Source organism: Temnothorax longispinosus, chromosome 8 (genome assembly GCF_030848805.1).
Source record: "Temnothorax longispinosus isolate EJ_2023e chromosome 8, Tlon_JGU_v1, whole genome shotgun sequence".
Taxonomy (NCBI): domain Eukaryota; kingdom Metazoa; phylum Arthropoda; class Insecta; order Hymenoptera; family Formicidae; genus Temnothorax; species Temnothorax longispinosus.
In genome coordinates, this window is record NC_092365.1 from 10344139 (window position 1) to 10367528 (window position 23390).

General features: G+C 33.8%; 1 protein-coding gene across 1 annotated transcript in view; it reads left to right on the forward strand.

Moving 5' to 3' along the window:
* The window catches only part of Trp (transient receptor potential), a 210959-nt gene that overhangs the window by 154090 nt on the left and 33479 nt on the right, over positions 1 to 23390 (forward strand). Inside the window, exons 10-15 of the mRNA XM_071786771.1 lie at positions 16724 to 16869; positions 17526 to 17632; positions 20657 to 20790; positions 20995 to 21118; positions 21184 to 21379; positions 21540 to 21704. Coding sequence (XP_071642872.1) covers positions 16724 to 16869; positions 17526 to 17632; positions 20657 to 20790; positions 20995 to 21118; positions 21184 to 21379; positions 21540 to 21704 — 872 coding nt within the window. The remainder of the gene's footprint in view (positions 1 to 16723; positions 16870 to 17525; positions 17633 to 20656; positions 20791 to 20994; positions 21119 to 21183; positions 21380 to 21539; positions 21705 to 23390) is intronic.

Consider the following 23390-nt stretch of genomic DNA (forward strand, 5'->3'; position numbering starts at 1 on the left):
AAAAGCCAGAAAAGTACATTTAAAATAAGTATTTTTGTTTATAGATACAAGTAAATAATCTTGTATATTTCTTGTGTACACAAAAATTATTTATATACAATTGGTATAGTATTTGTTTTATTATTACTTTTCCTCTACATACATACATAATGTATATATCGAATCTTATGGAAAAAGTGGCAATCACTGTTTTTATACCTTGCAATACCTTGTGCAATAATAAAATAATAAAATAATTTAACACTAAATTAGCATGTGATATACATGTTTCATAAAAGCAATTGTTTCCTTCTTGGCATTGTAAACTGAAGTAAATAAATGATTCTATTTTATATATCTATATAAAAAAGACATAGTTGCTTTTAAGAAAAAGTATGCAGATGCGTGTTGCAAATTACATATTTTTTCTTAAAGGAAATATGCTTTTTTTTATACCAATTGATTCGTCTCATTATTCTGTGCATAAAAGTGTTAAGGTAACATTACCGAAAACTTAATTTTTTACAAGATATTTTGTATTTTATGTCAAAATACTAAAACTTTCAAGCCTTATAATTCCAAAAGTTCTTAAATACTTTATTATAGTGTTTTGAAAAGTTCTCGAGATTAGCTACAAGAATATGCATTGAAAAATAGGGATTTCCATTTAAGAAATTAAAGGTAAGTGAGCTTTAAACGATCATCAAAGGTGAAACCAATGGCACCATCTTATGTGCCCCTTCGATCCAAACAACTTTTGTATAAAACATTTCTTCCGAAAACGTCAACTTTCCGAGAATTCCGAGATAATCCAGGGTCCCGACCTTTTTGTTACACCCGGTATATATATATATATATTATTTCTTTATATACAGGGTGAATTTTAATGGATGTCCCATTCACAATTGTCATCTACCAATTTGTCTCAATTTTCTTTCTATATATATAAAAAAATTTTCCATTTTGTAACGAAGACGTAAAGTTTAACAATTATTCTATATAAGTGAAGTGCTCTTTATCAAAAAAAGGATGCTCGATGAAGTATTGATGGTAAAAGGATGGGACATCCATTAAAATTCACCCTGTATATTTATTGTAAAGTATTTTCATATATATAATTGTCAATTACATCAAAAAGATATAAAAAGACACAAATATTAAAAAAATTATAAAAGATTTGTACATTTCTGATGATAAAACAGTGATTATATAAGGTAAAACTCCCTTCTTTGGAATAGTCGAATAGCCAAAACAGTCGATAATGTCAGTATTCTTCAATTACCACCGGGCCCCCGGGCAGTCACGAAAATTTACCCCAGGGTTGTCGGTCTTTAATAGTATCTCGTCGGTGCTGCAACTATGGGCTGATTTCATCGTCTCCGATTAACATGATGCTCCGATTAAACTCACTCTTTGTCTCTTTCTAAGGAGCGTCTCGCATGAAAAGTGTATGCGTGATCTATTTCGACCACGGTCGTATAAACAGGTCTGGGCACTCCTATCCAAAAGCATAGATAAAAACGTGACCCGAGTGAAGCCAAGAAAACCAATATGGCGTCAGCCTGAGGAGACGTTTGCGCATGCGTGGCACATGGCGGTCTATTTTAAATGATTAAAAAAATTAACTTTTATGTATTTAAAATAAATTCAACTTCTTATTATTATGCTTATGCAAAAAAGCTCATAAAATTAATCAGGTTAGGTTAGGTTAGGTACAAGGGGTCAAGATTTAAATTTTATTTATTGTTAATTAATGATGCTTTAAAATACATATGTACGGGTAAAGAAAAAAGCGCATTTAATTTATTTTATTTATTACTAATAAGCAGGCTAATGAAATTATGATAATTTATAGAAAACAAAATTGCCATAGTTAATAAAAAAAGGATAAAATCTTTAAACTTAATAATAAATATACTTTTAACTGTGTAGCAAATAATTTATGTATTAAAATAAGTAACATTATCTATTGAATAATAAATTAAAAACGTAAGTTTGTAAAGAAGTTTTATGTTGTAGATTATTTTTATAATAAAATATATTTAAATGTAAATACATATTTATTACAGTATGTAATTCCTACGTCATATATGTATTATATATTATTTTTGTTTGAAGGAATTGAAGAATAAAAACAATTGTATTCATATTATAATTAATAGTTTATTAAAATATACATAAATAAGTGAATAAAATTATTTCTTCAATAATAACAGTAATCTTAAGTTTTACAGAATTTTGCTAACTTTTTTTTATGTAAATTTTGTTTTTCGGTATTCGTGTTGAGTTGGTGTGTAAATTGTCTCATTCGCATCGTTACATAATATTTTATAGAATAAGCTAATATATCATGTGCATGCTCTATGCAAGGAAATGTGAAATGATATGTATTAAACATTTCTTCTACAGTGTTAGAGTAAACATCAACTGAATGTGCATGTTTAGTGAAACAAGATTCTAAAGTATCAATCATTTTAAAGAACTAATTGATAATGCAATGAATAAGATTTCTTCTAGATTTCAAATCTACTAACTCTGCTTCAGAAACTTCACTACAGTTAAGTGGTGTTCGTAAATGCTGATCTACATGTAACACATTTTGTGCGTTTCTCTATTTGTCGTACTAAGTAACCTGAAAAAATAATAAACAACAGGTGTAAACTAATAGACTATCCCAGCAAACGAAAAAAGATTGAAAAGAATTAAAACGGGATTGCCAGGAATTCAATTAAGGACTTTCCGAATTCCATTCTGTCCAAAAAAGGGATTGAAATAGTTTCAATATCATGGAATTCCTTATTTTGGAAAAAATTTGTCTTTTTTGAATCCCATCCAATTCCGACACAAAAATATTATACCACTGAATGCCTGGTTAGGGATTGGAAAGTTTCGTGATGAATTTCATTGAATACCATTGATTCCGTTAACGAAATGAATACCACTGAATGCCAGGTTAGGGATTGGAAAGTTTCGTGATGAATTCCATTGAATACCATTGATTCCGTTAACGAAATGAATACCATTGAATGCCAAACTAAGAATTAATCCGTATTGAATTCCATTGAATTCCGTCTATTCTGACAATAAAATGAATACCATTGAATGCCAGGATAGGGATTGAAAAGTGTCCGTGTTGAACTCTGTGGCGGTACGCGCCACCAATAGTACACGCCCGCGCGGTATCTGCATTACCGGCAGTTCGCGTCGACGCCGCTAGGCGTCGCATCGCCGGGGCATCTTCTCGAGTTCAAAGTTTTGTCTCGACCGCTATGTAAAGGGACCCCCTACGGGGTCTGACAGATCTTACAAATCTCATTTTCGGGCTAATTGCCCGTCGGAAGTAGTGCGTGTAATACCCTTAGGCATACACAAAAGCTCACCGACGAACAACGGCGCTTGGTCGCCCAACGGAGGCGCGAGACGTTTCCTAAACCATCTAATGCCATGCAATCCATAACCTTTACGGATTCCATAGAATTGGATAAAATTGAAAATTTCTTTTTTGGATTCCATAGGATTGGACCATCTCATTTCGAATTTCATCTAATTCCGCCAAAAAAGAGATTCAAAGGTATTAAAAAATTTTAATATTTTTTAATTTTTTTTGCGTTTGCTGGGATACCACGGTCGTATATAAACGTGGGCTATACATATTATTACAACTGTGGGCTATACACATTGTTAAAGTGCTTTGTAAAAAATTTGTTTACTTACTTTAAACAACTTACCAAAATAAATGAAATACCTAGCTAAATCATTCTATAATATATTTAAATTTCTTTCTTTCAGAGTAGTAGATGAGTATCAATAATATGTATAGAAAATTAATTATGTTAACTATATATATGAGAGAAGATTGCCATAATCACATGACATATTTACCACGTTATTGAACTAAATTGAATGTATTATGCGCTATTTCGTTCAATAGAATGCTTAATACCAAGTAAATATCGATTTTTATTTTTGTAGGAATATGGAAATTTTTATAGAAAATGTAAAAGCTTCATAAACATTGGACTGTGTAATAAAATATATGTCGACTGTGACAAATAATACTGAACAAGGCAATCAATTTTTAAATTATTGAAAGGCAATACTCAATATTATGCAACAAAGTTAACATATTATTGCCAAAGATCCAATCCACAATAAGAACTTTTGAGAAATAAAATTTCAATTTCTTCAAAATCTTAATGGAATTGAATCTTTTCAATAATGCAACATTGTACAACCTGTAAGATAATAGATCACACAATCAAGCACATGAGCTTTTGTATAATAACGCTCAATTACATCAAAGAACTCCCATTCTTCATGCACTATTAAACCATCAATTCTTTTTTTTAATTTCTCCAATTCAGATTCATTTTTACTATTAAATATTTTTTTTAAATCTGAAATTGTAATTAACGTTTTAGGCAATGAACTTTCATCTACAGTACAATTTCCGTATCGTGGAGGTCTCAAGATAGAAAATATAGACAGCAATTTGTATAATTGCAAAAAGGTAGGTGTAGCAGGATGATCATTAGCACCTCCAGCTAATCTAATTACACCAAAAAATTTCTGAAAACAAGTTATAATATCACATACTTATTGCTTCTATTAGATCATATTTTTTAAAATTTTTACCTCTAAAGCATCTTGATTCAGTTTTCCAGTTAAAATGTACGAAAAACCAAAACGTGTAGTTAAGTACTCGCATAGATCTATTACGGATTTTAATGTCACTCGCAACCCTTCAGCAGTATTTGCGGTTAAGAATTCATCTGGACTAATTAAATTATTTCTCATATTTATTTCCCAATTATTGAGCCAAAGAAATGACAGTTGTAACATCTAAAAAATAAAAATAAAATTTCAAGAATGATGCATTACATTTTAAAATCATTAAAAATACTCGTATTATATGTACATACCTTAAAATCTTCAGTGCCAGGTGAAACTTCTTGGAAAAAATGTTTTCTATTTAAAGCATCAAACATGTCATTCATCAAAAGACAAAATATTTTTGTGCTGTCGGTATCATCAAATCCTTGATAATTTCTTTCCTTGTACATTTGGAAACCTGCTGCTACAGATCTGCTGAACAACTATAGATGAAAAAAATATTAATTGTATTATTATTCTGTTTTATGTAATAAAATGTAAAGTAGTTAGTGCAATAAAAAAAGGAAAAATATTATAACACTTTAACTAATGTTTTTTGTTTTATCAAAAGTTAAACATACTTGTGTAGCAAGTCGAACCTTCATTTTAGCAGAATTATTAAGTTTAATGTGATTTTCTGATAACTTCGGACAAACTCTTGCTCGTACTTCTGATAATGCAATATCGGTGTCATATAATGTCTTGAAATGATTCCATTTGATGTGAGGTTCATCTGGACGTATCTAAAATATCACAATAACTTTTTATTGTAACTAAAAAAAGATTAAAATATAAAAAGAATTTTATTATATTCAAAAACATAAAAAATTTATTATATTTTATTATTTGCAGTAAATTAAATGTTATCTATTTGTAGATACGTAAATTAAAATTTTAAAAATATTAAGCATAATTAATATATATTTTAAGAACATATATATTCGCAAAATTTTTTCAAAGTAAAGTCTAAAAATAATACTTACTTTTAAATCTTTATGTAGTAATCGGTTTCGAACATTTTTAATTAAATGAGGTGTATCAGAAAAGAAAAACAATTTCCGATCTTGTTTAACAGGATGCTCACAACAAGTTGTCGTTTCAGATAATTTTCCACTGATTCCGAACTCCTTCCACATTTTCCTGTTTGTTTCTGCTCCGTCGCTTATGACTTCATGTACTATTGCTCCAGCTTTTTCTAATTTTATGACAGCATTAGTAACAATTTTTGCTAGTTCAACACCATGCACAGGACCACTTGAAGCGAAAACACCAACAGGTTGCGTATAAGTGTCAGCTAAGGGCTGAAACATCACCACTAGAGCACTTTTGGCTTTTTCCTTAATTGTAGGTACTTGCTTTTTTGCCTTCATCGCCACAATCGACTAAACCTTGATAAGTTAGTGTAGACGAACTAACAGAAACTGCTTCTCGAAGGCTTATTTCATCTATCAATATAACACCTTGTTTTTGTAAAGGTTGTTTTTTATCAAGATGAGTTTTGAATAATTCAAAAAATTTGTCATCAAAACCGCAATTTGTACTTATAAGAGATAGGTATCGACGGACAGTCCTTACACAAGGCAAAGGCAATAAACCTAAATTTTGCAAATGTCTATATTGCTTCGGAGAACGAATATGCATTAAAATGCATAGCATCATCCAGTCTTCACTGTAACGTCGCCCTTTTACACTTTTAACTTTAGACGATGCTACAATTTGTTCAATTAATGTCTGCTGTATATTTGGAATTTGGTGATCAGTGCATTTTTGGAGGACAGATTTTATATCAGTATTACTTAACTCTGCTTTCATTTCATCAACACGATTTCGTAATCTTTCAATTGTATTTTTTGCGCGTTTTATCACACCTCTTTGTGCTCGGATTCTTTTTTTCCAAATATGCAAAATGTTTTTGTCAGTAAAATTAGAACAGCTAGTTTTCTTTTTTTCTGTATTTCTATTTAGACATACGGCGTCTTTTTTGACTAACAGTTTTTCGAACGTTTTCACATACTTTACATTTTCCAGGTAAAGTCAGTAATACGTGACAGTTATTATGTCGTAATTTATCAAAACAGTCCATGTATCCAATTTTGTTTTTTACCAAATCCACACCATCGATGTCAGCTATTCCAGAGCAAAAAGACATATCAGAATATTGATTTAATGTTACTTGTAGTTCCTCAAAATTGTAAAATTTTTTTTAATTGTTGTGAAGCTAGATGTTTTCCCAGTGCTTTATATGAAAGTTTCATGGTATTGTTTATTATAAGACTTCTTTTTTATTGTACAATCACTATTGTTTAAAACGTACAAGCTCGCGCAGGAGCCTGAGCTCAAGAATTATAGAAAAGGGAACGACACTTTTCTTGTCGTTACGTCGGTAAAGAGATTGTGTATTTCCATGGCAGTTATGTTATAATCAATGAATATATCGTAATAAATGTTATACAGAGAACACATAGCATAAATACAAAATAAGATAATGTTGAATTATCAATGCATAATCCTTTCTCATGTGTCACTACAAGAAGTTAATCTGTCATCATAAATGATTGTAAGAACTCAGATTTCCGTTATTTGTATCTCGATCAGAGAACACAATCAAGTGATTTCATTACTTAAATCTGTTTGAAGAAAGGATCATACAAGTTAAACATATTATTCAAAACACATTACATAAATATAGCAAGAATATACAAAGCATAAATAAATTAAAGTACTGTGTCAACTAGTAATTTGTCAATAATAATTCTTAGATGTATACATATATCTCACTTAACGAGTAAGCAAATGAACATATGCAAAGTAAAGCATTCGAGAGAATGTTTAGGCTTATTTAAATATTGTGTGAGATTCTATAACTTCAATATAATGCACTTTCTTTCTATTAATTGATACAGTAACTTCCGCAGTCAATCCAGTTATATAAGTACACTGGGCAACAAAATTATCGCAACAAAAATTTTCGTCAAAAATTTGCCCAACTTCAAATAAGCACAACTCCGCGAAAAATTGTCATATCTGAAAGTTTTTTTTTCATTTTAAAGGGTAAAGTCTGTACTTTAAGGAACCATAGTCAGATTTTGAATTTAGCCTTTCCCCATCCCGCCGTTCTTCCAAAAGTAAGGACGTGTTACGTCTCCAAAAAATTGCATACTTTGACACATTCTACGGAGTAGAATGAATTTTTTTCGTAACTATCATAGCAACCATCGTAAAATATAGACTTTTCCCTGCAAATTAAAAAAAAAAATAAGTCCGTACGATTTTTTTTCGCCGAGTTATGGCTGATCAAAGTTACCTATGCATTTTTGTGCATTCAATCACCGCCAACATTAGCATTACCCAATGGACACTACGGGGAGGTTGCTGGTCGGATTTTGCCCATCGTGTGTGTGCGTGCGTGCGTGCGTGCGTCGTGTTAGCAGAGATTTGCACAAACTAATTTTTATTCAAACGAGGCATTGTTATGATTTTGTCTTTTGTTTTCCGAATGAGCAATACAATACAGTGACTGCAATACTGTGAAGTTTTGTAATACTGAAGTAAGTAACTTCACAGTACATTACTTCTCTAAGTAACTTCACAGTATTGCAATCACTGTATTGTATCGTTCATTCGGAAAACAAAAGACAAAATCGTAACAATGCCTCGTTTGAATAAAAATTAGTTTGTGCAAATCTCTGCTAACACGACGCACGCACGCACGCACGCACACACACGATGGGCAAAATCCGACCAGCAACCTCCCCGTAGTGTCCATCGGGTAATGCTAATGTTGGCGGTGATTGAATGCACAAAAATGCATAGGTAACTTTGATCAGCCATAACTCGGCGAAAAAAAATCGTACGGACTTATTTTTTTTTAATTTGCAGGGAAAAGTCTATATTTTACAATGGTTGCTATGATAGTTACGAAAAAAATTCATTCTACTCCGTAGAATGTGTCAAAGTATGCAATTTTTTGGAGACGTAACACGTCCTTACTTTTGGAAGAACGGCGGGATGGGGAATAGCTAAATTCAAAATCTGACTATGGTTCCTTAAATTACAGACTTCACCCTTTAAAATGAAAAAAAAAAAACTTTCAGATATGACAATTTTTCGCGGAGTTGTGCTTATTTGAAGTTGGGCAAATTTTTGACGAAAATTTTTGTTGCGATAATTTTGTTGCTCAGTGTATTTCAAGTGAGTAGTAGACATAATTCGATAAATGAATAGCAAACTCAATTAAATGATAATTAACTTTTCGTATGTAATACGGTGTTTCGTAAACGTTAATAGCTGGCAAATAGCTACAGGTTGAATCGCAATATTCGTTAAGATAATACAGACTATGCGTGAATATCCGAATCACGTGTGCATCGATAATGCAAGATAATACAGACTATGCGTGAATATCCGAATCACGTGTGCATCGATAATGCAAGATAATACAGACTATGCGTGAATATCCGAATCACGTGTGCATCGATAATGCAAGTTCAATTACTACACATCGAGAATCAATGACTTTATTCGAAGATTGCAACCATTCAAAATGACTTTAAGTTCTACCGAGCTCAGACAGATAATTAATTCTGGAATATTTAGTTAACTACGTATCCTTTCTGCGAGGATACAATCCGTCGTCCCGTGCTTTATGCGAGGACGATATCCATCGCTCCGTGCTTTCTCAAACTCTGTAATCAGACGATCGCATTTTATGATGACCTTGCGTTCATCATAATCCGCTTGAGAGTTGCCGATCAATCTCGTATGTGATCTCTGAGTTACTGTTAAGAAAGTAAACTCATTTTATTTTAATATTATGTACATGCACACCCTCGCACACTCTCGTTCTAGATCGACCTATCGATCTCATATTCTATGTCGATTCTCGATTATTTGTATAAGTTACACTGCAGAAATATAGAGCACTCACTCGCCATTAGCACACGTAGCACGCTGCATTGTCTGATTTCATCCCTGCACAAAATCCTGCACCATCAGGTTATGGGCCCAGGAGATCGTAGAATATCAGCAAACACGAATGAAAATATTTGAAGCAAAGGACTGCGGTAATATTTTCTTCTTTGCGTGAAGTCGTGTTAAAAGGGAGACGTTGCAAGTCACGCGCCGTAAAATCTAACCTAAGATTGCTCGCGGTAGAACGTTCTCGAAAGAAGATGTCTGTCTCTCAAGGATCTCAGCTAATCGAGAAGCTAAAAGGGAGAGAAAATTATCAGGACTGGAAGTTCGCCATGCAAGCGTGGTTGGAATACGACGACCTGTGGGGGTGCATAATCGGAACGGAACAAGACATAGCCGATCTCAGAAAGGTAACAAAAGCGAAAACAAGAATTATCCTGTCGTTAGAGCCCGTAAATTACGTACACGTCGAAGAATGTACCACCGCGAAAGAAGTTTGGGAAAAGCTTCAAGCAGTATTCGAGGATTCGGGATTGACGCGGAAGGTGAATCTATTGCGTACTCTCGTATCTACGCAACTCGAGAGGTGCAAAGACGTTGAGGAATACGTAAATATAATCATCAAGACGGCGCACAAGTTGAACGGCATTGGTTTGAAAGTACCGGATGATTGGGTCGGCACGTTGCTTCTCGCCGGACTACCAGAGGATTACCGCCCAATGATAATGGGCCTTGAGAACTCTGGGATGGCAATAACAGCGGATTTTATTAAAACAAAACTGTTGCAGGAAGTCAAGAACGTGAAAGGTGTTAAGAATACGGGCAGCAACGCAGCACTCTACACGAAGGGAGCCAAAGGAGCCAAAGGAGCCAAAGCTAAACCAAAGAAGATACAATGTTTTCGATGCAATGGTTATGGTCACTTCGCAAGCAAATGTAAAGTAAGTCTGCCGGAACAACCCGCTAAAGGCGAGAACAGCGAAGAGAAATCGACCACCAGTCAAAGTAGCTCAGCACAAGGTAAGAAGGCTTACTGGGCATTTTTAGCTTCAAAAGTTCAGAATGGCGAAACTTGGTACGTTGATTCATGCGCGTCGACTCATTTAACGGCGAAAGATACTGAATTGAATAATCAAAGAAAGAGCTCGGAAAAAATAACAATGGCGAATAACCAACAATTAATGGCGGAGTCGATCGGCGATGTAAATCTGAAAGTTCAGACACATAGCGGAGCGCAAGACATTATAGCACGCGATGCTTTATATGTACCGAATAGTATGGTAAATCTATTGTCGGTCAGCCAAATGGTAAGAAAAGGTCTCTCAGTGCATTTCACGCCACAGGGCAACGAGATTTGCGACGAAGAAGGGAACAACCTTGGAACAATGTCATTGGACGGCGGAATCTACAAGCTTGACGTAACAGCGGAGAGGAACTTCTTCGTAGCAGGGAAGCCAACTGCAGAACTCTGGCATCGCAGACTTGGCCATCTAAACTATCGGAGCGTCATGGAACTGAGCAAGAGGTCGATGACAGGAATCAGTATGGGAAAATTCGAAGAAAAGCCATGTATATCGTGCATCAAAGGAAAGATCACGAGAAAACCGTTTCCGAAGGACGGAAAACGTGCCAATGGAATGCTCGAGCTTGTACACTCCGACTTATGTGGACCCATGGAGGAGGCTTCAATCGGTGGTTCGAAATACTTTATGACATTGACTGATGATTTCTCTCGTAAAGTCTTTGTGTATTTTTTAGAAAGAAAAAGCCAAGTCAAGGATACGATCGAGGAATTTAAGATCTTCGTGGAAAAGCAAACCGAAAAAGTAATAAAATTCATCCGAACAGACAACGGCCGAGAATATGTCAATCGAGACTTGGAGAATATTTTTCGCAAAGCTGGGATCAGGCACCAACAAACCGTACCCTATAGCCCGGAACAGAACGGTTTGGCAGAAAGGATGAACCGTACTATCGTCGAAAGAGCTAAGAGCATGTTGTTCGACGCAGAACTACCCAAAAAGTATTGGGCGGAAGCAGTGGCGACGGCGGTCTACTTAATCAATAGATCACCAGCTAATGGAATCGACGGAAAAACTCCAGAAGAAGTATGGACCGGGCAAAGTCCGAATTTGCAGCACTTAAGAGTCTTCGGATGCAAGGCGATGGCACAGATACCTAAGGAGCGACGGCGAAAATGGGACCCCAAGGCAGATGAGCTGATTTTCGTAGGTTACGATGACAACGTAAAAGGATATCGTCTGATAGACCCACGTACGGAACACGTCGTAAAACGTAGAGACGTTGTATTCTTGGAGGAAGCTCGCTCAGAGAAAGCACAGGAACCCGACGAAACAAAAGGAGTAATCGATATCACGTTCAATGGAGAGAACGAAGATATAGAAGACGAAACTATAGAAGTATCGGATGAGAGTGATTCGACTGTTTCAGAAGACACTGTGAGGGAAGCGTCGGAATCCGAGTACGCAACGGACTGCGGTGGAAATGGGTCAACGAGCGACGAAGATTCAGCAGATGATCAAATTGCACAAGTAGCGAATGATGCGGTAACGGAAGGACCAAGAAGATCTACACGAGTTCGAAAGCCGGTCAACATGGAAGACTATGTAACCTACCTGGCAGCTGGAAGAGATGACGACCCACAAACAGTCGAAGACGCATTGCGTGGAGAAAATTGTGATCTGTGGAAAAGGGCCATGCAGGAGGAGAGGAAATCACTGGAAGAGAACGAAACATGGACGTTAGTGGATTTACCTCCGGGTAGGAAGGCCCTCGACACAAAATGGGTGTTCAAAACGAAGCGTGACTCATCAGGAAAAATCGAAAGATACAAAGCACGCCTTGTAGTGCGCGGATGTAACCAAGCAGAAGGGATAGACTATCAGGAAACCTATTCACCAGTTATAAGGCACAATTCCGTAAAGTTCTTATGTGCTCTGGCAGCAAAGTATGGGTTGAAGATGCACCAGATGGACGTCACCTCGGCCTACCTACATGGAGATCTAGAAGAGGAAATCTATGTAAAACCTCCAAAAGAATTTCTATATGAAGACGGAAAAGTGTTACGTCTGTGGAAATCCATGTACGGCCTAAAGCAAAGCGGAAGGGCCTGGAACAAAAAATTAGTCGACGCACTCAAAGCAATGGGATTAAAACAATCTCTGGTGGATCCCTGTATATATTATCTAAAGATTAAAAACTTTATATTGATTTTAGGTTTCTATGTCGATGACATGTTCATTCTCGCTAATGATGATGCAACAATGAACAAGATCAAAGCCAAGCTGTCACAAAATTTTCGGATGACGGACCTGGGCGAAGCGCGTCACTTCCTGGGCATACGGATCTCAAGGAACGAGACAACTGGGGAACTGTGCCTTGATCAAAAAACATATCTCCGCGGTGTACTAGAGAGATACGGGATGGCCGACTGCAAACCAGTATCAACACCATGCGATCCAAACCAAAAACTCACCAAGGGACTGATGCCAATGGACAAAGCAGAAGCTGAGGAGATGAAAAGCGTTCCGTATAGAGAGGCAATAGGTAGCCTACTCTACGCGAGTCAAGGAACTAGACCAGACATCGCCTACGCCGTGAACCTCGTTAGTCGGTTCTGTCAGGAGCCAAGGAGGATTCATTGGATCGCCTTGAAGAGGATCTTGCGGTACCTAAAAGGAACGCTCACAGTAAAACTAGTTTACAGCAAAGACGGAAATCGAAAAATTGAGGGCTACAGCGACTCGGACTGGGCGAACGATGAGAGTGACAGACACTCTGTCACAGGAAACATATTCAAATTCCAAGGAGGGCCTATATCGTGGCAAAGTAAGAAGCAGAGGACAGCAGCGCTATCTACGACAGAGGCGGAGTATATGGCCTTGTCAGCAACCAGTCAAGAAGCTTTGTGGTTACGAGAATTAGCCATGGAGCTGGACAGTGACGCTGTATCATCAGGAATAACCATTTACTGCGACAACAAAGGGGCTGTGGATCTCGCTAAAAATGCTGGGTATCGACCTAGAACAAAACACATCGATACCAGGCACCACTTCATACGGGAATGCATCGAGAAAGGAAGCATAAAGGTGAAATACATTCCAACGGAGAAAATGACAGCGGACTCCCTAACCAAAGGACTCTTCGGGCCAAAGCAGCTTGAAAGCAGAAAGCAGATGGGACTGAAAGACTGATTTTTCTTTACTAAATAACATTCGTTTATGTGGGGGTGTTAAGAAAGTAAACTCATTTTATTTTAATATTATGTACATGCACACCCTCGCACACTCTCGTTCTAGATCGACCTATCGATCTCATATTCTATGTCGATTCTCGATTATTTGTATAAGTTACACTGCAGAAATATAGAGCACTCACTCGCCATTAGCACACGTAGCACGCTGCATTGTCTGATTTCATCCCTGCACAAAATCCTGCACCATCAGTTACACGAGTTCGATATTTTACCTGAATGTGTCCGCCGGTGATAAATTGTAATGATGGTCATCGACCAAAACCGTAAAGACCTTCTCCAATGGATAAGATGGCCGCTTCGTTCCTTTTTAACGATGCCACGTCGCAATGTCCAAGATGGCCGCTTCGTTCCGTTTCAACGAGGCCACGTCGCAATGGCTAAGTTCGTCCTTCCTTCAGTCGTATCGAGCGAGATACTTTCAATCGCCTCTGATCAGGACTGCAATGCCTCCTCATCTGATATTACGAAGACGTCCTCGTTCTTTCTGTCTCAGACTCAATAGTCTGGCGGATTTCAATCGCGTAGCAATTATACGAATATACGAAGCCGATGTAAAGAACGCGACTGTACGCCTCGCTAGCCGGAAGATGATTGCTTGTTCGGCGGGCTTCACGCCCGTCCCGACACACTCACGCTTGCGCAGTATCGTCGGTCCGTGCCTTTTTCCGGCGCTGGGGCGCAACGTGGTCGTCGCAGCGCTCGCGAAACACATAACGTTAAAGATAACTAGGGAACTGTAACACCGACGCCATCTGTGAGCATTCTACCGAATTGCCACTTACATTAACAATGTTCACATACACAATCTCTTCACGATTCTTATTACCGGTTTCTAACAACTATAGTAACTTCCATTATCACATGTGTTGATTACACTAAGTTCTGCAAAAACAATGCAGTTTTTATCAGAGGGTATATGAACAATCCAATCTTTCCGTAGTTGAATCAAGTTGATATTTTCACATAACTGTCTAAACATAATTTGTTTCTGATATTTTGAATTGACATATTCGATATTCTGATCAATATTCTGAATATTTTCGTTCTTTGATGAATCACTAGCATTACTTCTATTGTCACAATCACTTTTGTTTAACTCAGGCACATTACTATGTTGCTCTGAAATATCTAAGTTAGCATTTTCTTCAGTAAAGAAATCGTCTTGACGAAATATTTTAATCTCAGTGCCTTTTGAATAATTTTTTGAGTTTTCAACAGCAGTTTCATTTTCACTATTAATTCCAAGCAAAAAAAGAAATGGAACTGCATCAACAGTAAGCTTTAGGACATTGAAGTGGTAACTGAAAAAAATGTATATAAAAAATATTTAATTAAGTTGATTAAATTTCAAATATAAATTTACTTTAAAAATTGATTGATACATACAATAGCAATTAAATTTCCAGTAGAATCTCTATGTTCTGTACATCGCACAATATTTTCTGGTAAAAAATGTTTTTCACAAACACGATGCTTTGATGGCTCTAAATTATTGACAGAAATAGCTGCTTCCCATTTTTGCTTACGTACGATATCTTTCGGTATCGAAAAGAGTGACAACTTTGAATAATAACCTTTACGATTGGTTTTGCAACCAGGAACTACGCAATAAAAAACCATACTTTCTATACAGCCTAAAAAACAGTTTTTCTAACACGAACCACCAACGTTTACGCGACTCAATTTTACGAACATTGCGCTCTCACATACACAATAAGACATGTGCATAGCGCATGCGCAAAAAGCTTCCTCACGTCGACGCCATGTTGATTTTCTGGCTTCACTCGGGTCACGGTCCCCCCACCGCGAGTGCCCAGACCTGTCTATACGACCGTGATTTCGACATATACCTATATTAGTTATTATTTATGCCTTCCAATACTCAAAATAACTGCTATATTTTTTAAACTTTTTTTGTTAATAACTTTTTAACGAATAACGAGCGACGGCTAAAACCTTCTAAAGGTCACTCGGGGTTATGACCTTGACAACATATATCAAGATTATTGAAATCGGTGAAAAATTGAAATTTCTTTAAAATAAAAAACAATGTATTTTATCAAAATGAGAGTCAATAAAAGGGTTGTACTACCTAACCTAAGTGCCAAAATGCAACGCAATACAGAATTAAAAAAAAAATTTGAAAAAATAAAAGTGAGCCAAAAATGGCGGGTCAGCCGAGAGTTTCCGCCCGATGCGCGGAAAAAATAAATATTATTTCTATATATACATAAATTTAAGAGAGGAAAACTTAAAGTGAAAAAGAAAATGTCTACGAAAAAAAAAGTGAGAACAAAGAGGGTTTAGGAAAGGGATCTAGACTAAAAAAAGGAAAAACCCGCTTCGCGCGGGCTCAAAACCTAGTTTCATATATAGTTCTTTAAGATTTGGTTGATTAGATCTTGAGTTATAGATAAATGTGCACACACGCACGCACGCACGCACGCACGCACACACACACACACACACACACACACACACACACACACACACACACACACACACACACAAACACAAACACACACAAACACAAACACACACACGCACACACACGCACGCACGCACACGGACATTTCTTTTTAATGCAATTTTCCGACGTTTTAGAACATTCTAAACACATTGACATCGAAAACTAAAAAAACAATTTTTCTTCGGTTTTTTCTATTGTGCGATCATACGTTTATATACGAGGTTTACGAAAGCAAAGCTTTCTCTATGAGAAAGCAAAACTAATTTTATTTTAATGATATAAGAAACTTCTTATTGTAACTTCTGTAAATTGCCGAATGGCATTGCTTTGTAAAATGCTATTATTTACGAAAGTCACGATAAGAAGTTTCTTATTATTTATAGATTATTCTTAATAATTTACTTCTACTTTTTAATAAAATGCATTTACAGGTTTAATCATTGGCGAAATTAAGTCTTTATGGGCAGATGGATTAATTGAATATATATCGGATCTTTGGAATATCGTAGATTTTATTCAAAATACGTTTTATGTGATTTGGATAAGTATGCGCATTACGGCTTGGTGGATAGTACAGGTTGGTACATAGTACAGTTTTACCTCTATTTAAGATATAAATACATGCTGAATGCATTTTGATAAAATTTAATCAAAGCTAAATAATTAATGTAAATGCACAATTGATTATAAAATGTGATTTAAATATAGAATATATTTTAAAACAAATTTTTGAATTTTTATAAGATTTTTTACCTTAGAAATTTTATATGTTAGGTACTGAATACGAACAATGTTTAAATTAACGAATACAATATGCTAAATTTGCATTATTTGATAAATTGTTCGTGGTTCTTAATGACTTAATTTGTGTGACCTTTCTGTGATGTAATACATCTAATATTTAATTACTACGAAAAGATTACTATTCTTAGTCTTTAAACTTCTTTTTAACGGTTAAAAATTTAAAAATTTACCGAATGTACTAAGTGATTCAGAACGAACGTTTTCTCAAAATGTCATATTTCTGACATAATTCTGAGACAATTTTTTCTTAAACTCTTTAAGTACACTATTATAATATATAGTAAATTACATTAAAGTAAACTTTTTTATTACATACTTTAGTTTTACATTGTAATAAATAATATATTTTTCATGTCAAATTTAAGAGATTATAAGAAATAATTATTCCTTTCTTTGAATCTTTTGTTGAATTACATTGTTTTATGACAGAGAGAATATTGGAGTGGTTTAGATCCTTGGTATCCAAGAGATCAATGGCACGCGTTCGATCCAATGCTGCTTTCAGAGGGAGCATTCGCAGCCGGAATGATATTTAGGTAATTTCTGAACAAATTAACTATAAGACAAGTTAATTACGAGACTTTATAAGAATAGGAACCTAACGGCCAACAGGAGGATACGTACTTTCTTAGCAATCCTTTATATCAATAACAATTGACGGTGGCTTGGTTCAGCTGATTTGTGGAATTTACTGATTACAAGTTTTAACTCCATTGAACATCTTAATTTTACATGGAACTTACATATTCGCACTTTTGGGCGAGACGAATAAGTTGCAACTTTGCTTTTGATTTTTTGACTTAATTTATCTGTAAACATTTTAATCATATATACGGTTAACTTTCATATTTTTATATCCTCTGACAATGGATTCAAACCTTGCCATAGGTTCCGATCAAATATACAAGCGCTGTGTTACTGCACTGAAAAATGAAGGGCAGAAATCACAAGTAAAATAGATCTTTACTTAAATTAAGTAAAAATATCTAATTCTAAATAAATATGTTATTATATTAAGTAAATATGTTGTTAGGAGTATTCAAGTAAGGCTTTTTAAATATGAAAAATTTTTTTTTCAGTGTGTGAACTCTATTCTTCAGATTTATTACTTGAATTTATTGATCGTGATACTATTTTTAATTTTTTAGTCCTTATATATTCTTTTTCTTTATTGATCTTTAATTTTCACCTTATTATCTTTTTTTATATATTTAATTATATATACTGAAGAAGACTAAGTAACCCGGGAAAAAAAACCTCTTATTTATTCATATTAGTTTATATTAGTTTATATTAGTAGAAATATGATTATATATGATCATATAAGAAATGGAAAATATAATCTTAAACAATATTATATGGCCATATATGAGAGTATATAATTATATATGGCCATATATAAGCATATATGATTATATACTCGGAAAAAAATACCTCTTATTTATTCATATTAGTAAATATATAATTATATATGGTTATATAAGAAATGGAAATATAATCTTAAAAAATATTATATAGCTAAATCTTTTTAAGTATAACTTTATATAGTCATATATAGTTTTATATACTAGTATTATCATGTGTGATCATGTAAAAGTATATTTATAAGGTTAAAGATAATCATATATGAATATATACTCTATAATGGATCTATCCATACAAATTTGTATAACTGTTATAAATATTCTTCTAGTATATTATTTTACTTGACAATATCAAATTAATATAAAATATGTTATTTTTAGTTTCAGTTTACACAATTGCGTTTTAAGTCCGACAAAGTCCATATTGGCACGCAGTGCCAATTTAAAAAACTGAAACATGTATTTAATAATAATTGATATTGTGAAATATTATTAAACATCAAGATCCGCTTCGACCGAAAACGGCACTTCTCATTGCTTATATGTTATTTTAAGTTTTTTTTTCTAATTTTGCATAAGATACTTAATTTTTTTAATTGACATATTAATTTTTATTAAATATTTTCGTAAACAGTAAAATTACCAGTAATAATTCGTAAAAAAACTGTTATATAATATATATTATAGTTCTTATAAACAAATATATTAATCGTATTATTTTGCAAACATACTTTATAATTTAAACTGACAATAATATAATCGTATAATGAAATGATATAGTCATATAAGATTATATATGATCAGATCAGAATATTGCATCTCAAAGTATCCGATAGATGGCATTCGATGTGATCTGTTTCTCGTATTTAAAATTTGACAAACAGTGTTATAAGAACGGCATCAAAAAGACACGACACTGTCTCGCGCTATTCTCGCGCGACGCTGCAGTCTCGGAGCGACACAATTTTTGTATCAGTTATATCGTGAAGTCCACTCTTATAATAAAGTGGCACGCTTAAAAAATAACATTTGAAAATATATAACGATTTTCTAAAATCTATTTAAGGCTCCTGGGTAGTCACCGCAGCCATATTGAATTTCTTGCTATTGAGGCGAGAAATTACCCTATTTTATGTTGCGGTATTTTCCGAAATAAAAAGACATTTCAATAAAAAATCACTATAGATTGTTTCAGCACACTTCTAAAATTGACCGGATACTATCCTTTTCCCTCGACAATAAACAAACAGCCATAAAACGAAACCTAAACATACGGAAAAACAAGCCGTTTTCGACTATCGAAAGGAGTGGAGAATGTTCCTCCCGCATATGTATTTCTTGCAAATCTTACCATACGGTCAATTTTACGAGTTTCACGAATACGTTAAACGTTATAGCACAAGTACAGAGCGAATAATAAAGAAATTTAACGCAACGCAAAATAGGTTGTCAACATGTCACAAGACAGAATTCTCCATTAGAGAGAGTGAGAGGAGAGAGTTCTTATTTCTGCCGCGACGGTACGGCGCCACCGTCAACGCAGAGTTCTCGGCTCAAGGACCAGGAGCTTTAAAAATATATATGTCCTTATATATAATCTTATATAATCATATATGACCATGTAAACTCTTATCGGGCCAAAATTCATATATGATAAGATAGCTTCTTATATGAGCATATAACACACTATAAGAAATATTTTTTATATGTCCTTATATAATCTTATATAATCATATATGACCATATAAGATCTTATATGCTTAAATGCGGCCAAAATTCATATATAAGCATATAAGACTGCTTCTTATATGAACATATAAAACATCCCTTATAGAAATTTAATACTGTAAGTGATTTTTTGGCTAGTAATTAATTACTTAAAAGTACTATTAAAAGCACTGTTAATAGTGCTTTTAATAGTGCTTTTAAATGATTAATCACTAGCCAAAAAATCACTTACAGTATTAAATTTCTATAAGGAATTATAAGGGTTTTTTTTCCCAGGAAAGTCGAAACGATTAACTGTTTTTAATATACCATTGTTAATAAAAACTAGATTTTATTTTAAACCAACATCCTTATTTTTGTGCTCATATTTTAGGCCGTTAACCTTCTTACGTAATTTCTAAACGTTTAGGAAATGTTTCTTACCGACTAATATTCAACGCGCATGTCATATGCATGGACGTGTTTCAGCTTTTTAAAACTTGTTCATATATTCAGCGTGAATCCTCATCTCGGCCCACTCCAGATTTCCCTCGGGAGAATGATAATAGACATTATCAAGTTCTTTTTTATCTACACCTTGGTGCTGTTTGCCTTTGGCTGCGGTAAGTATCGCGCTTCCTAATTACTTATTTATACGTCGGAGCTTCGTTGTTCATTCGCGAGCCTTGTCACACGTACTAATCGAAAAATCATCCCACTTTTACTTTTCAGACAAGACTATTAATCTTTTGGTTCAATGCAATCGATGCAAAGTAGAATAAATGGTAGGACAACGTTTTGTTATAAACCCCACATTTTGTTTGCAGGCATGAATCAGTTGATGTGGTATTATGCGGATTTAGAGAAGAAAAAATGTTATCACGAGTCGGATGAATTGCCAGATTTTGACAATCAGGAGAAAGCCTGCTCCATATGGAGGAGATTCGCCAAGTATGGAGGTCAAGTATATCTAACTCTTTAGGCGAAAGATATTGAAATTTGATTCATGCTTTTAGCTTGTTCGAGACATCGCAATCTCTCTTTTGGGCAAGTTTCGGCATGGTCGATTTAATGTCGTTCGACTTGACGGGCATTAAGAGCTTCACACGATTCTGGGCACTCCTCATGTTCGGTTCTTACTCCGTAATAAACGTCATTGTGCTGTTAAATATGCTGATCGCTATGATGTCTAATTCATATCAAATCATTTCGGTAAAATCATTAATTTTCTAAGATATCAAAACTTATACCAATAAATAAATATTTTATTTTATTTTGCACAATATTCTTCGTTAAATCTACCGAAAAATTGGCATTTAATATCACGTGTTAATATCACTGTATCGATATATACTGATATGTATATTTTTAGGAAAGATCTGACACAGAATGGAAATTCGCCAGGAGCCATTTATGGATGAGTTATTTCGAGGATGGTGATATCGTACCACCGCCATTTAATATGATTCCGACGAATAAAACTTTCCAAAAATTATTTAAATGTGGAGGCAGTGGTCGTTCCACAAGATCTTTTATAGTAAATAATTCTTATACATCTAGAGTGTTTTTCATAATCTTTTCATTAATCAATTTTCATTTAATCACTTTTTTTCAAAATCCACATTTTTAACGAAACTTACCGTGATATTTGGAATGCTGCAATTATGTCTCAATGCTTAGAACAATACTTGCAGAAACCTTACATAAAATATTGATAAATATTTGCACAATTTATTTCTAAATAGTATTTCAACAAAACAGCAGCATTGTGGCAAATAGTCTTAGTGGAATATTTGTAAAATTAAGTTTGGAAAGAAATTACCTAATAATTGAGAAATATATTTGAGTTTTATTATTTTTCAAATATTCTGATATAAAATTGTAAAAAAGAATAAATAAAATAAATCAATATTATGATTTAAAAAATGTACATTTATTCTAAAATTTTTAAATTTTTAATTATTATAACATGAAATATTACATAATCAGTATGGCAAAGTTTTAAATAAAGAATCCATCGGTTTTCGTCGGGTACATGAAACAAGTCTTCGAAAGTATTCGTTCGCATTCGGAATTGTCGTCGTTTATTAATTTTAAGGCAAATATTATTTAGAAACTACATTCCGCTGCGTTATGGCGAATCATAAGATATCTTAATACAATTATTGTGAAATTCCTTCATGTCGTAATGCAATTCCCACATAGCACGTAATATTACATAAATTTTGCAGTAATATTGCCATATAGTCGAAATATTACGTATTACAATGAAACATTACAGAAATATTACTAATATATTACACATTTATAAATAATATTGAAATATTACAGTAATGTTGATACAATATATTGTTGAAATTTAATAAAAATATTATTTAAAAAATATTATTTTACTAAAATTTTATTAAAATATTATTAAAATTAATTTATACATGTTGTTCTTGGAAAGATACAATTGTATGTAACATTGGCAAATAATAAATTTATCTTTGTACGGAATTTTATAAGCTTAAATATACTTTCTTTTTCTTTTTCTTTTTCTTTTTCTTTTTCTTTTTCTTTTTCGTTTCACGTGATATAACCACCTATGTAAGTTTATTACTTTAAATTCAGATTCGACTCAGGTATTCAAATAATTTTCTTCTTTGTATTCTCACAGCGATCAATAAGTCGGTTCTCACATCACTTTGAACTTTCTTAAATTTTGGATTTTCAATTTCGCGCTTGTCCAACGACGAAAATTGTTATAACTCTTTTATTGTAATGCGATTTTTTTAAATTTGACCATCAGCCATTGTCTCTCTCAATCTTTTATATCTATTTTGCGTAATTTATTAATGTAATTTTATCGATTATAACGTTCTGAAAAAGACCAAGTAGGTCAAAACGTAAATGTTATATATACATGTTTTTTGAGAAATTCCAGACTTATTTTAAGTGTTAATTATTCCAAATCAACAGACAATTGCTTTCGCAGTTGCAAACTACTGAAGACTTCAAATTTTTTTACAAGATAGTCCTATCTCTCCTGTTTATTTATTCTGCCAATAATGAAGTTTCAAACTTTATCTAGGTTCTCGGAGACTCCAGTATATATAACTATATACATAAAATTTAAGAAAAATTTTTAAGTGATATTTAGTTTTATAACTTTTTAGTTCGTAACAATATTATTAAAAATAACAATTCAATAAAATTTAATAAAATGTATTAAAATGGTTAT